Source organism: Leucopleurus acutus (genome assembly GCF_964270905.1).
Source record: "Leucopleurus acutus genome assembly, chromosome: 9".
In the NCBI taxonomy this organism is placed as follows: domain Eukaryota; kingdom Metazoa; phylum Chordata; class Mammalia; order Artiodactyla; family Delphinidae; genus Leucopleurus; species Leucopleurus acutus.
The window spans coordinates 10,654,373-10,668,313 of NC_139144.1; the positions used below are offsets into that span (position 1 = coordinate 10,654,373).

At 52.2% G+C, this 13,941-nt stretch overlaps 1 protein-coding gene across 2 annotated transcripts in view; it reads left to right on the top strand.

The window, feature by feature from the left end:
• The window catches only part of TNS3 (tensin 3), a 224,120-nt gene that overhangs the window by 182,003 nt on the left and 28,176 nt on the right, over window positions 1–13,941 (top strand). For both annotated transcript variants that reach the window (XM_082846490.1, XM_082846491.1), the window contains one exon: window positions 13,704–13,875. In XM_082846490.1, coding sequence (XP_082702616.1) covers window positions 13,704–13,875 — 172 coding nt within the window. The remainder of the gene's footprint in view (window positions 1–13,703; window positions 13,876–13,941) is intronic.

Below are 13,941 nucleotides of genomic sequence, written 5' to 3' on the forward strand. Positions count from 1 at the left end.
CAGGGAAGACTTTAGGGTAGGTGACATAAGCACCAGGATTTAACAGATGAGTGGGACGGTGCCCAGCCCGAAAGGCAGGAGAGGCAAGGGGCGAGTGCCCACTCCCTGCTGCGCTTGGTGGGTGTAAACCTAGTAATGCACGTATCTACTGCCTGGAGCTTCGGCCGCAAAAGCCACACACGGGACAGAGCCTCTCTGCTCTGCTATATAGATTTGTTACTGTCAGATTTCAGGTCACGAGGGACAGAGCGTGGACTCACCTGAATGAGGGGGATAGTGTCCCAAGTCTTATAAAAATGTGGGATCATTTGAAACGGGCTTTGAAGAGTATATAGGAGTCCACCAGATTGCTGCATGGTGGGGCTGGCCTTTCAGAGACGGGAGAACATGAGCAGAGAAGAGGGAAGAAAGGGATAGAATGTGTTTAGACCCACCAACAGCCTGTTGGTGGACTAAGCTACCAGCCAGGTGAAACAGGCTATGTGGTTAGAAAAGAGACTCTGCAAACTGGGAGTGGTAGGGCATGGGAGCCGCTGCGGCCAGGAAGAAAACCTGCAGCATTTGACAAGAGGAAGGTCCCCCAGGCTGCCCTGGGCAGGGGATGGAGTGAAGGCCGTGGGGCTGGGGACTGGGGCGGAGGAGAGGCAATGCCCCTGCCCCGGGGGGAAGGGACGGGGCGTGGACCCTGGCTGGCAGGGGTGGAGTGCGGAGCTGACCAGGGACTCCGGCGGTTGCGGAAGCTTCTCTTTTGTGAGCATCGGATCCCGGGGAAGCAGGTCTGCCTTTGGGGGAGATGCCTCTTGAGGCGCAGATCCCGGACAGGAGGCCCGCTTGAGGGGGCGGTTTGGGGGGGGCTGGCGACCCCCAGGAGTCTCCAGCCCCGCGCGTGCGCGCAAGCTGCTTGTCCCTTGAGTAGTGCTGGGTCTGGGGCTGAAACTAAGCTGCAGAGGGTTTCAGCTGGGAGTTTGCAAGAGATTAGAGGCAGGGAAAGGGGAAAAGGGGAAAAGAAATGAAAAGGAAGCAAACTGCGCAGCAGAGCGAGGCGGGGCCACTGCCGTTTGGAGGCACTCAATGGGCAGGCTGCCCGCGACAGCCAGCGGCCGCCCAGCAAGCCCGGATTCTTTCCCCGGACGAGCTCTTTCCCTGCCGCCCTCTGAATGGGCCTCCTTAGAGGCGGCCGTTCCGCGTCCCGCCCCGATTCCCCCGGGACGCCGGAACCCAGAGTCGCCCTGCCCCGGTGGGTGGGGGACGCCGCTGGGGACAGCCCTGGGAGCGCCTTCCGCCCGGCCCCTGACCTCCCGGGCCCGTCTATGGACTGACCCGCACCCCAAGGTGCCCAGGTAAGCGCGGCGCTCAGCCCCAGCTCTCCTCCACAGCCTCTGGCCACGTCTCCCGGGCGATGCTGCTGAAACCTGATCTCTGGGGTGGGGGGTGGGGGGCAGGGGACGGGGACGGGGGGTAGTGGGAGGAGGTGGGATGCAGAGTCCCAGGGCCAGGAAGCAGGGGAGACCGGACTTGGGAGGAGGGTGACCCTTCCAGTGTCTCCTGTCACTTGAGGACAGCCCTCAGGTCCGAAGGCTGTGGGACAAAGCGCCGCAGCCCCAGAGCCTGGAGGGCTCCTCCTTCCAGGAGAAAGCCATGCTTTGTCTTTGCCGAGACTCACTGGGGCAGAGGAAAGCCTGGTGTACAGATGTGTGGCTTTCCGGAGCCGGGGCTGCTTCCCAGCACAGCACATTCTTTTGCTGAAACCGAGAAAGCCTGCCCGCCCGGTTCCAGGGCCGTCCGTCCACCCCCAGAGCCCGTGAGGGATCTCGGGCTGCCCCGAGGGCAGAGGGCCCCGAGGCTGTACCCAGGTGCCCCTGCTTCTTAGGGGAAGCAGTGGTTTACTAAATACAGCAAGCCAGCTTCAGGAGCAAAGCTGGGGTTTTAGAATGAGTTTGCCCATTGTGTTGCCCACTCTCGTTACAATCAGAGGGAGGGTTTCAGAGTCCATGACTGTGAAACAAGACACACGGTCACTGAAATAACCTGCCCACCGTATTAGCAGAGCTTCCAGACGGTAGGGTCCTTCCACGCATCTTACCTCTGAAACGTCCGAGGTGAGCCGGGCCAGCACCATGGGCCCAGCCTCTGAGGGTGGCACGTGCCTGGATCAGGGTGGCCACCCTAGGGCATCTGTGCCCGAGGAGCCCGCTGGTGTTCAGCATCTGCTGACCCTGGGCTGACACAGCGCTGTGTGTGTGTCTTAGCTGGAAGGATGAGGGTGATCAAGAGGGAGACAGAGGAACACTCCCTCTAAGAAAGGGAAGCCCAGGCCAGTGAGCGGTCTGCCTTCTCACTTTTTCCAGCCTGAAAGTCTTGTAAGTTCTCCCTTCTAGGACTGGGAGGTTTCTCCGCAGCTGAGTGGATGATACTGTCTGTTCAAATGTTTCCTGACATTTTAGTGCAGTATATACACGAGAGTAGTTTTCCATGAATTCCGTATGTATATCAATATGTTACAAATTATCTGGTTAGGATGGAAATACTTTTCCAACTCCGAAGGTGTATTTAAGAGAGTTTTGGTCCGCTTCTATCAGGAGAGAGAGATCTTTCTCTTCCTCTGTTGGTGACGGTGGCTGGTGGGGTCCCAGGAGCCGGCTTCTGGGGCACTTCCTACGACGCTCTTTCTAAGTGGGAGCTGCGGTCCCAGGGCTGCAGACTACTCCCAAAGGCCCCGAGCCTTCTCTGCACTCGGGGAACTCGCACAGCAGGCTCCTCCGAGGTAGCGTTACGCTATACTTGGAGGCAAAAGGCAGTGACTTTAGGACAGGGTTATTCTGTTACATTAAGGCTGCTGACTTTGAGATCTCCCTAATGCGGGGCAAGGGTGTCTTGTGGAAAGAACACAGCTTCCCAGTCTTAGAGATGAGTTGACTGCCTTTGAACAAGTTTCTTCACCTCACCTTTCAGCATCTCTCTTTCCACATCCATAAGATTGGGGTAATAAATTTGCACATGGAAACCTTTTTCTGAGGATAAATCAGATGATGGCTGCGTATAGCTTAGCACAGCGCCTGTCATGTAGTCGTAGGTACTCAGCGAAAAGCAGCTATTATTCTGATTTCCATTATCGTTCTCTTTGTAAAGAATGTTGATATGCATGATATAAGCGGGATTTTAAAACATCTTTGAGAAATCTGTGATTTACAAGTTGTGGACATTCAGATCTGCACCTGTAGCCACCGCAGCATTGCTCTGAAAGCATGAAGAAAGTAGGACTTGGGTTTGATGATCAACATAAATTCTAGGCAAGCAGTTTACACATTAAGAAGTGTTTACTGACCGTCGTCCTGACTGTCGCCTACGTTGTCTTTTTTCTCTCCTACCCTTCAGTTTCCCCTCCCTGTATTTTAAGAAAACAGTAAAATAACATCCAAAGGCGTAAAGCCACTCAGGTGAGTTGGAATCAGGTTGGCTGGTGACGGTGGTTTTGTGTGTGTGGCTGAAAGGTGTTAAGTGACGTGGACGCTGGTGTTCAGCCATCAGTGGCGCGTCCAGGGTTGGTTCTGAGTCCCCGGTCCCACTCACTTTGCAGAAGGCCCCTGAGACAGTCTTTATACCAGGTATTCTCTTGTGACTTAAAGTTTACAGAGGAGCTGGGTTCCAGAAGACCTCCTTTCACAGACTACACTCCTGTTTCCTCCTTTAGGGCCATCACCCACTTTATCCTGCAGATGGAAGTTTAAGGGCACTGGACGAAGTGGAATTCAGGGAACCAGTTCAGCTTCCAGTTCTGCCACTAAATACCAAGGAACTTGTGGCCTGGAGCAGTGTTCTCTGATATCTGAGACTGCTTAGCCGCAGGGAGGGCACGTGGTAGGATTTTACAAACTCGGAGTGGGAGACAGCGGAATGAGTTGGAAGGACTGGGGTTAGGGTATGATTAGGACACAACTGGGTGGAGGACCCAGGCATCTTGGCACAGCTGGCTTTCCTGGGTGACTGAGTGTACACAGAGAAGCTTCTAGAATGCCATGGGGCTCCTTGACAGCTCTGAGAAGGTGAGAGAGCAGAGTCTCCCCCAGGACAAGATTTGGTCCTGGAAGGTGCAGGTCTCGGGGTCCCTACCTGGTGCGTCTGTTGGTAGGAGTAGACCTGATGTCACCCAACTGTCCCTCTGTCTCAGAGCAGACGCTTTGAGAAGCTCCCACGGTTTTCCAGTTGTCCTGTAGGTTCTGATGCCTGTTCACGTTCTGGTTCTTGGTGTGATGAGTGGCTTTTAGGTTTTACCCTGGACTTTTTTGATACCGTGCTGTGAGCTCTCGATTCTCTTTCATCCGGTCTTCTCGCTTTAGGCGGTGTTCCTGCCCAGGTGCAGTTCCAGGGCCACGTGGACGTTTCGATGTTTAGCTGCACCTTCCCGCTGGCCCTGCTGACACAGGCGAGGAGCAAATGCAGCTCGTCTGCTCGCACCACTGCACTGGGGCCTGAGGCTGGGTGGGGAAGGAGGCTGGCTCACCCTGCGCCCAGCTGACACCTGCCTGGTGGGGAGGTCAAGGGCCACCTCCTCCTGTGCATTGGGGGATGGGGGTCCTGTGGGTGTTTGGTTGGAATAGGACAGGTATTGCCGAAAAGGTTTTCTGCTGTTAGGCTGCTCTTTTCGGATGGGGTGGTTTTGGTTCTTTGGCTGACGAGCAGGCTCTTCCTGGAGCTGCTTTTGTCTGACAGTTCTGGGATCTATGGGAGGCAGTAAGGAAACCAAGGAGCTCACCACGGTGTCCTTCCTCAACTCCCCAGGTGCCCAGGTCCTTCTTTCCATCTGTCAGAGTTCCCTGTGCGTGTGGTTGTGGGATGTCCAGGGCTGCAGTGGTAACTTCAAGGACCGGGGGGGGGGAGTGGGGCTACTCCATCTTGGCCGGAACCACAAGTCCCCAACATTATTATTTTCGGCATTGCTAATGTGGTAAACGTTTACCGCACAGACACCTACCTACGTGTGCTGAGTGACTGTGGAAACCAAGGTGAAGCAGGCATGCGTCTCACTGCAGGGACTTCACTGGCTGGTTGGAGAAGGGATGCACAGACGCCTGAAACATCCAACGCAAGTTCAGGAGATACATAACAAAGTTAGCGAGGAAGAGGAATTTAGTAGAAGGCCTTCCATAATCAAATCCTTGTGTAGAATGTGAAGCCTTAGCTCAGGACGGAATCCTGTTTCCTAGAGCAGGTGGGGTTGAGGTAGCACATGGGCAGAGTTTTATAATAAAAAGATGAAAACAGAAGAATACCACCTGTTGCCACCTCACTGCCCAGAGGGAAGAAGGGGATGCTCAGTCCCAAGACCACAGCCCCAGAAATCTCCTGGGCAGGAAGTGGGAGTGGCGTCCCATGGTCATCTTGTGGGGAGGCCGTGACCCCTGATGACGAGTTCTCCAGAGCACGCCCCAGCCCCGTGGAAGGGGTACCATCGGTTCACGTTCCTGCGGGGTCAGGGGCAGCATGGACCCGGCTCCACCGGGCCAGGGACACCCAGCCCCTTTGTACCCGTCCCTCAGCGCCGCCTCCTCTGGAAGATGCCCTGTCCTGTGGGAAGACGCCATGCCCACTCTGGGAACGAGAGAGGGTCTCTTACATTGAATCCAAGGCACGTGGATCTCTGGGCCACTAGAAGGAGGAAACAGTGTGCGCTCCGGGTGTAAGTGAGAGCAGGCCCTGAGCCTTAGCTTCCTGGGTCTGCCCAGGACATGATACCCCTGAGGGCTTGTTTCGAGCGCCGAGGAAGCCTGTTAGGTACCCCCCAGGTAGTAATTAGTAGTAGCGTCTTGGTAATTTATGAAGAAATCTTGCTTTTTCTGCACACGTTGTGAAAATCCAGGTTAAATTACGCAGCAGTGCCATGTACTGCAGCGAGCCGCCCGTGTGAACTGAGAGGGCTGGTGCCCACCTAACGAGGGGTTCATGGCGCTACGTACGTTGTGTAATCGGGGTGATTTAGAAGGACCGGGCGAAGACACCACTGCCTGGGAAGGGACCTTGTTTTAGAACCTGAGCAGTGATAATCTCTGGAAAACAGCAGACTTCTGGCTTCTGAAATTAGGGGAGAAATTGGCCGCCTAGGGCCCCAGTTACTGTGTAGGGTGGGAGGTTAATGGATGCGGGTCCCCCTGGTGCCCTAGGGGTTCTGAGAGGTGAGGATCCTATGAGGATGTCTTGGATGCCTTTAAGTCCTCCACAGGAAATAGGGCTTTCCACTCACAACAAGACACTCTGTGAGATTACAGGAACGTGGTTTTAAGTCTCCATGGTACGGTCCTGATGAGAGGAAGCTCTCATCCCGATGAAGATGCTTCAGGGCTCCTGTGTCAGCCATCTTCTCCAGGCTGATGGCTCTGTCCTTGGAAGATCCAGGACAAAGTTTAGCATGAAGGCCATGCCCCATTTCCAGAGGAAAGCCAGAGCCACTGGGGACTCTGCCTGAAGGAAGAAAGCGGTTTTTCTGAGAACCTAAGACTTCTAACCAACCGGGGGTCATGGGTACAGCATCTTCACCAAGATAGATCGGGCCTCATCTCGCATGTTCTGTGCCTCCTGCTGACAGTTTATCCGTTCCTGGGTGAGTCTCGTGGCTCCCCGCACTGTCGCCCTTATCAGCCCCTTACTCTGCACATGAGTTATACAGGTTCTCCCTCTGCTTGGAACACACTCCCTCTGGTGGTTTTTTTTTTTTTTTTTTTTGACTCAGCCCAAGCAAAGCTTCCCTGTGTCAATGCCTCTTTTCTTCTCTCTGGCGCCATCTCTCCCCATAGCCTGACAGCTGCCTTAATCATTCTTGTCTACCTGGATTCCCGCTGGATTGGAAGTAGCTTTGAGGCAAGGCTCTTGTATCCCTGAGGCTGCTTTCTGGTGCAAGTAACCAGTCCCCACTCAATCTTGGGCAAAGGAACATGAAAGGAGGACATGAAACTATTCACAGAAGCCAAAAGGTAGGAGCAGCCCAAGTATCCGCCCACAGATGACGGGCTAAACACGATGTGATTCATCCATACAATGGAATGTTACTCAGCCTTGAAAAGGAAGGAAGTTCTTACACATGCTGCCACGTGGATGAACCTTTAAGACATAGCCAGACACGGAAGGACAAATACTGTATGATTCCACTTATATCAAGTACTTAGAGAAGTCAGATTTATAGAGACAAAAAGGAGAAGGGTGGGTGCCAGGACTGGGGGAGGAGGGATGCAGAGTCAGTGTTTCATGGGGACGGAATTTCAGTTTGGCAAGATGACAAGAGTCCTGTAGATGGATGGTGGTGATGGTGGTGCAACATGTGAACTGTACCTAATGCCCCTGAACTGCACACTTACAAATGGTTAAAATGCTAACGTGTGTTATGTCTGTTCCACCTCAGTTTTTTAAAAAACGGAAATGTAAGTGAGGCCAGAACAGAGGGCAGTTCCGGCCTCGAGTTTGGTGTCAGGAGGCCTCACACCCTGACCCCCAGTTTCTCAGCTCTGTGTGCAGGCTCCCTCATCCCTGGGCTCCGGGGGGTCTCAGGTATCCTCAGGACCTCCAGGCCCGATGCCATTCTTCCTTAAAGTCTAGCAGGAAGGATGGGGTTTGTTTTCCTGAGAGCTCACTCCAAAGCCCATTTTGGAAAGATGCTTGTTCTTTACAGGTTGCTAAGAGCCCTTGTTAGTCATTTGAGAAGCTGGCCTTGCTTACTGCATCATCAGAGTAGAAACTGCCTGGAAAGACTCAATTGTGAAGAAAAAACTGTTTCCACTGTTGCCACATTAGAATTCCCTGCACAACACCAATGCAATGGGGGCAAATGTGTTTTCTTTCCAGCATGCTTGAATCAAAACCTCTGAATAGAAATGAGACATCTTAAAAGAATAAGAAGAAACAAGGTCCTGCTTGTAGTGAGCTATTTTATCTGCATTTTCTGGCTCTTCTGTGTTATTGAGTAAAAGGAAAACTGTGGCATATATTTTTTGAAGGGGGTAATTCCGATTTGGATGAGAACTTCACAGAAGGATCCCCTGTCAGTTAACAGACAGGGGCCCTGACTGCAGTGCTGGTTGGGGCACTTCGGGGTCTGCTGGGGGCATGAGAACATTGATGCTTCTAGAAGAGAGAGAGACAGTTCATCCTTGGGAGAGCACTCCTAGTACTTACTGAAAATGGTGACCTTAACCCGTAGAACACATTCGTATGATGTGATTGTGACAAAGATTTACAAAAGAAAAAATTCAAGATCAAGAAAGTATGTGTTTATCCATATGGGGGCCGTTGATCATTTCCTTCTCTGTTTGTAGAGCATCTCTGGGGCCAGAGATGCAGGACTTTGATTTTTGACAAAAAGCATCTATCGCAGCATTGTTTTTTCAGTCTTCAGGGTTTTTCTCTATTTAATTGACATTATATCTGGCTGACTGCCCATCTTTCCCTTGCTTTCAAGAAGATTGGTTAAGTGGTCTGTTGTTCATACACAAATAACTAAAAAATTATAAGATAAGAGTTCCCTTTAAAAATTACTACTATTGGACTTCCCTGGTGGCGCAGTGGTTAAGAATCCGCCTGCCAACGAAGGGGACACTGGTTCGAGCCCTGGTCCGGGAAGATCTCACACGCCATGGAGCCACTAAGCCCGTGCGCCACAACTACTGAGCCTGCACTCTGGAGCCCGCGTGCCACAACTACTGAAGCCCGTACACCTAGAGCCTGTGCTCCACAACAAGAGAAGCCACAGCAATGAGAAGCCCAAGCACCGTGACGAAGAGCAACCCCCACTCGCCACCACTAGAGAAAGCCCCCCGCACAGCAACAAAGACCCAAGGCAGCCAAAAATAAAAATAACTAAATAGCGCTTCCCTGGTGGCACAGTGGTTGAGAGTCTGCCTGCCGATGCAGGGGACACGGGTTCGTGCCCCGGTCCGGGAAGATCCCACATGCCGCGGAGTGGCTGGGCGCGTGAGCCATGGCCGCTGAGCCTGCGCGTCCGGAGCCTGTGCTCCACAACGGGAGAGGCCACAACAGTGAGAGGCCCGTGTACCGCAAAAAATAAATAAATAATTTGTTTGAAAAGTGCACGGTATAAAGCCTACAAAATTTAAATATCTAATAAATAATTTTAAAAAATCACTACTATTGAACTTCCCATGCAATCTTGCTTTTTAAAATAATTTAAATTTAGAGGTAGACAGCAGAAAAAGGACCGTTTTACCTATGAAATGTTTTATGTAAACCTCGTGGTAACCATAAAGCAAAAATCAAGAGCTGAGACATGACACATATAAAAGGGGGGACTGAGCAAATCACCATAGGTGGAAACCACCAATTTACAAAAGAAGACAAAACCAGAAGGAAAAAGAAACAATGGAGAGATATATTTAGCGCTAAAGAGACTCAAGAAATCATCTGCTCTGATCCTAATTGATGGGATTCTGTGAATGAAGAACCTAAGATCCCAGAGGTTGAGAGTGTGTTCAGTGGTCCATGACTTGTGGTGGAACCCAGATTAGAGCTTGGGAATCTGTGTGCTCCTTCCCCAGCAGCCCCAGTTTCACACCTAGAACTAGAGTGAGAGAGAAAAAAAGGTTTGGTAGTGTTCCATTTTGCAGAACTCTCTCAAATGGTGGAGAAGGGAACTTCCTGGTTAACTACGTCATCCCAGGAGGGAAGGTCGAAGGGATGGTGATAGATATAGATATGAAAGATAGGTAGATAGCTATAGATAAAGGATAGATGAAAGGTGAACAGATAGATAAAAAGATAGACGGATGATAGATAGATAGATAGATAGATAGATAGATAGATAGATAGATGCGTACACATGTACCATTTGGTCTATCAGAATGCCACCAGCCTTCCAGGATTCCATCAATAGATTTTCTCATTCACTTCTAAAGGTTTATTGTGAATATGCCAGCCAAAGGTTGAGACGGTTTAGATAGTTAAATAACAAAACTCAAGTGTCATCACCTGGATAGGCAAGAATAACCTTGACCTCAGCTAAATATGTTTTCTTTTTCATTAAAGGTCATATAAAAATGTATTGGCAATTTGTAACTATTAAGAGTAAGTAATATATGAGTGAATAATTTTTATACGTTTTAAAGATTTTTTTATGTACCTAGGAGACAGGAAAATGTTGATCTTTTTTTTTTTTTTAAATGTCACATGCCCTGACTTTTGTTAGCAAGTAGTGGTTCCTACATCCAAGACAAGAGGCATACGGGATGAACCTTGATGTGCGGGCGCCTCCTTTACTTTTTCTGCCCGCCCATTCCCTTCCCGTGAAGGCCTCAGCACCGGGGTCTGGACGACAGTGAGCTGAGAGCAGCGAGGGTTCCCTTTCTTCTTGTTAACTTATACTATGTGATGTAAATAGTGGTGACCAGAGAGCAAATGTCACCCAGCTTCCCACAGAACCTCCTGTAGCGGCCCAAACGGAGCCTAAAAATAGGCCTTTTGGAAAAGAGCCTGTGACCCTCTCTCACCCTGTTCTGGGTAAAGGAAGTGCAGGAAGGGGAAGCAGAGGAGAGATGGTGGGCTGGACATCCCGGGAGCCCAGAGGGAGGCCCCTCCTCCCTGCCCTCAGCCCAGGACGCACCATCTGCACAGAGAAAACCAGGAAGTGAGGCGGTCGATGGATTTCCAACCACTGAAGGTATTATGCGGCCTCCTCTGGGCGTCAGCAGAACAGGGAAAATGTGAGAATGTGGTGAGAGGAGGAACAGACTTGCCACTTTGCCGGGACGATGCCAGGGACCCAAAAGAGCCCGGATCGGGTTGGGCACCAGAGCTCTGACGTGCACGGGGTGTACAGCAGGGTCCGTGTGGTCCGCAGTCCCCCGACTCTGTGGACACACCCTAATGGGGGCTGTGGCCCCAGAAGTCTGACTACCCTGGAGCCCCTCACGTGGTTGGTTTAGGACAGACAGATATGCTCTCTGTGGCATCTGGAGCCAAGGAAAGCCTGCCAGCCGCAGGCTCAGGAGGAGGGCAGCCGGGACCAACGCCTGCACGCTTGTCGCCTGCAGGACCTCCCTCGTGTCGGAACTCTCGTCTGCTCCCGTGGCCGTCACCGCACCCCTGAGCCTCTTTCTGGGTCCAGAGCTGAGAAGACGGAGCCCCGATCCCCACCTCCACCCGGCAGCGGGGCCCCCGTACAGTCGTCCTTCTGGAAATTTCACCTGTCGTTCAACCGTGAACAGCAAATGTGCAAGTTGAACAAAAACCAACCAGGTGGGGCTTCCCTGGTGGCGCAGTGGTTGAGAATCTGCCTGCCAACGCAGGGGACACGGGTTCGTACCCCGGTCCAGGAAGATCCCACGTGCCGCGGAGCAACTGGGCTGTGAGCCACAATTACTGAGCCTGCGCGTCTGGAGCCTGTGCTCCACAACAAGAGAGGCCGCGACAGTGAGAGGCCTGTGTACCGCGATGAAGAGTGGCCCCCGCTCGCCGCAACTAGAGAAAGCCCTCGCACAGAAACGAAGACCCAACACAGCCAAAAATAAATAAATTAATTAAAAAAAAAAAAAGAAAACCCCCAACCAGGACACGTTCTGTCTGCTCTCGGGCGTGTGCGCTTCGAGAAATGAGGGGAATCCACGCAGAAGGGTCTGCAGGCTCGACTCACGCAGCTGGTGCCTCTGCCTGGGCTTGGAGTCCGATTTCAAGGTCGTTCTCCAGCCACGTGGGTCTCCCGTTCTTATGTCTCTGGATTCCCAGCAGGGCCGGTGGCCAGCGCCCCATCACTTGGAGAGTGAAGGGTGTACCCTTACCTCCCACGAGGTTCCCACTCCCCGTGTTGTTAGCATCTCTGAGCACGTGGAGGGGCCAGGAAGCTGGGGCCTCTACTCTGAGGTGCTTGGCCGCCCCCTTAGGGGTTAACTCCTGTTGCCCGGGCAGGGGGCAGAGGCCCATCTGACCAGAGGGAACAGAACCCAGCCACGTGCCCCAGAGTTGGCTCTAACTGAGTTAGGAACAAAGCCACTTTCATGGGAAGCGCTGTGCTGGTTGTTTTCTGGAACAGGCAGCATGATAACAGCACAAAGCGGGATCTTATTTCCCCTCGGCTTCTCCTCTCTGCCTGGGGCTCTTGGGCGCCGTGGGAGTGTGGTGTGGGATTCCTGAGGTGGCCGCGGCCCTGGGACTCGGCCAGCGTACGGCTCCCGTCACTGCACGGGGAGCACTGAGAGCAGCCTCGGTACTGGAGGAACTGATCCTGCGAGGAGCTGCTGTGTGCATGCCCGTGCCACGTGCTCTCAGGCGCGCCCGTGACACGCGCAAACAGCCTGAAGGCGGGTGCGCTAGACTTGATGGGGAAACTGTTTTTCTGATCCCATGGTTCTGTGCTGCTCCTTGACGTGGGGTCGTAGGGGCTGCTTGGCGTCTCGATCCTCCTCCCACTTTTCGGGCCAGCCTCCTGAACCATATTTCCACACTTTGCCCTGCCCTGTACTTTTCCGTCGGTGCTTTTGTTAACTCATTCATTAATTCATAGCATGACTGAGCTGAAGCTCCCACCAGCTGCAAGCTCAGTGGAGGGGCCAGCAGTGAACATTGGGGGCTTCTCCTGCCCTGTGAGCATGGAGCCTGTTTCTGAAACATTTTCAGTTTAGTTATTTTGAAGTCTGTATCTTTTAACTCGAATGTTTGTATTAACTGTGGGTGTTTTTCCTTTTCTTTTTCATTTTTTTGTTTTCAGTTTCATGTTTTTGTTTTGTTACCTGGAATGCCTGACCAGTTTTTTTAAATTAAATATTTGATATTATCACCATAAAATTGTAGGTAGATTGATAGATGCATAGATGTCAGATAGATAGGTGGGTAGATAGGTGACAGATGGTTGGATAAATGGATGGGTAAACGGATGGATAAATGGGTGGATGGATGGATCGATCGATGATAGATGGAACTGAGTAACGTGAATGATGTGAAATTTTTTCAACTTTATTATTTTCTGATCAGTCCTCCCTTGTTTTAAGACAGAAAGCAAAATAACCTGTATTTCTCACAATATTATTTTATTGACCATGGTAGATGTGTCCAGTTCTCAAAGCTTAGTTTTTTTAAAAAAGGCAAAATATTAAAAAAAAAAAATACCCAGAAATAGTGGAGATGCTAGGCTGCGAGCGGGACGGACATCTGGTCAGCGGATCGTGTGAAGTTCCCTGCGGTGTGTGGGTGTCAGACAGGCAGGCTTTCCTGGTGCTCAGCTTCTCCTCCTCCTGTGACGGGGGTCAGGCCAAGTGGTCTCTGCACCTCTTGGGGGTGAAGACACCGCAGGCAGGGCCGTGCTGGCGGAGGGAAGCATTAGCCGAAAGCATGCGACCCAACCTGGGGCACAAAGTGCTGCTGGGCGGGCACTTTATGGAAAGCGGGTCTTTTCGGTGGTTTGCACAGAGGCCTTGCCCTTTCTAGGGTGGGAAATGGCTTACCTCATCAGCACAGTAAGTATATCAGGGCAAACTGTTCCTCGGGTGAGACACTGGGCTCCTTCCCGTCTCACTGTAAACGCACATTGTCAGTGGGTGGTGATTATCAGTACATGTTGAAAGCCGCGCGCAGGGACTGGTCAGGTGTGTCTCCTTTTGGAAATGTGCCAGACGTGAGGACGCTGCACTTGGCGGAGCCGGGGCACCTCCTCCTGCTGCAGAAAGCTTCGGAAGGGGCACTGCTTCTTACAGGCTGCTCGTGTTTCCTTGATCCAGAACCACGAGGCTGCCCTGAGGTTCTCGGTCACTCTGTGGGGATGTCAGAGAGCCCCGTTGGACCCAAACCTGCGACGCTCCGGGCCGACATGCCCGCGGCGCCCTCCTTCCAGCGGGCATTCACGTCCTCCTGCACGATTTCTGGCCGCAGCCCCAGCCAGCGGAGGGGGAGGTAAGGTGGTCTTTGAACCAAACACAGGCTGCTCTTACAGACCCCAACACAAGCACCACGGAGGGA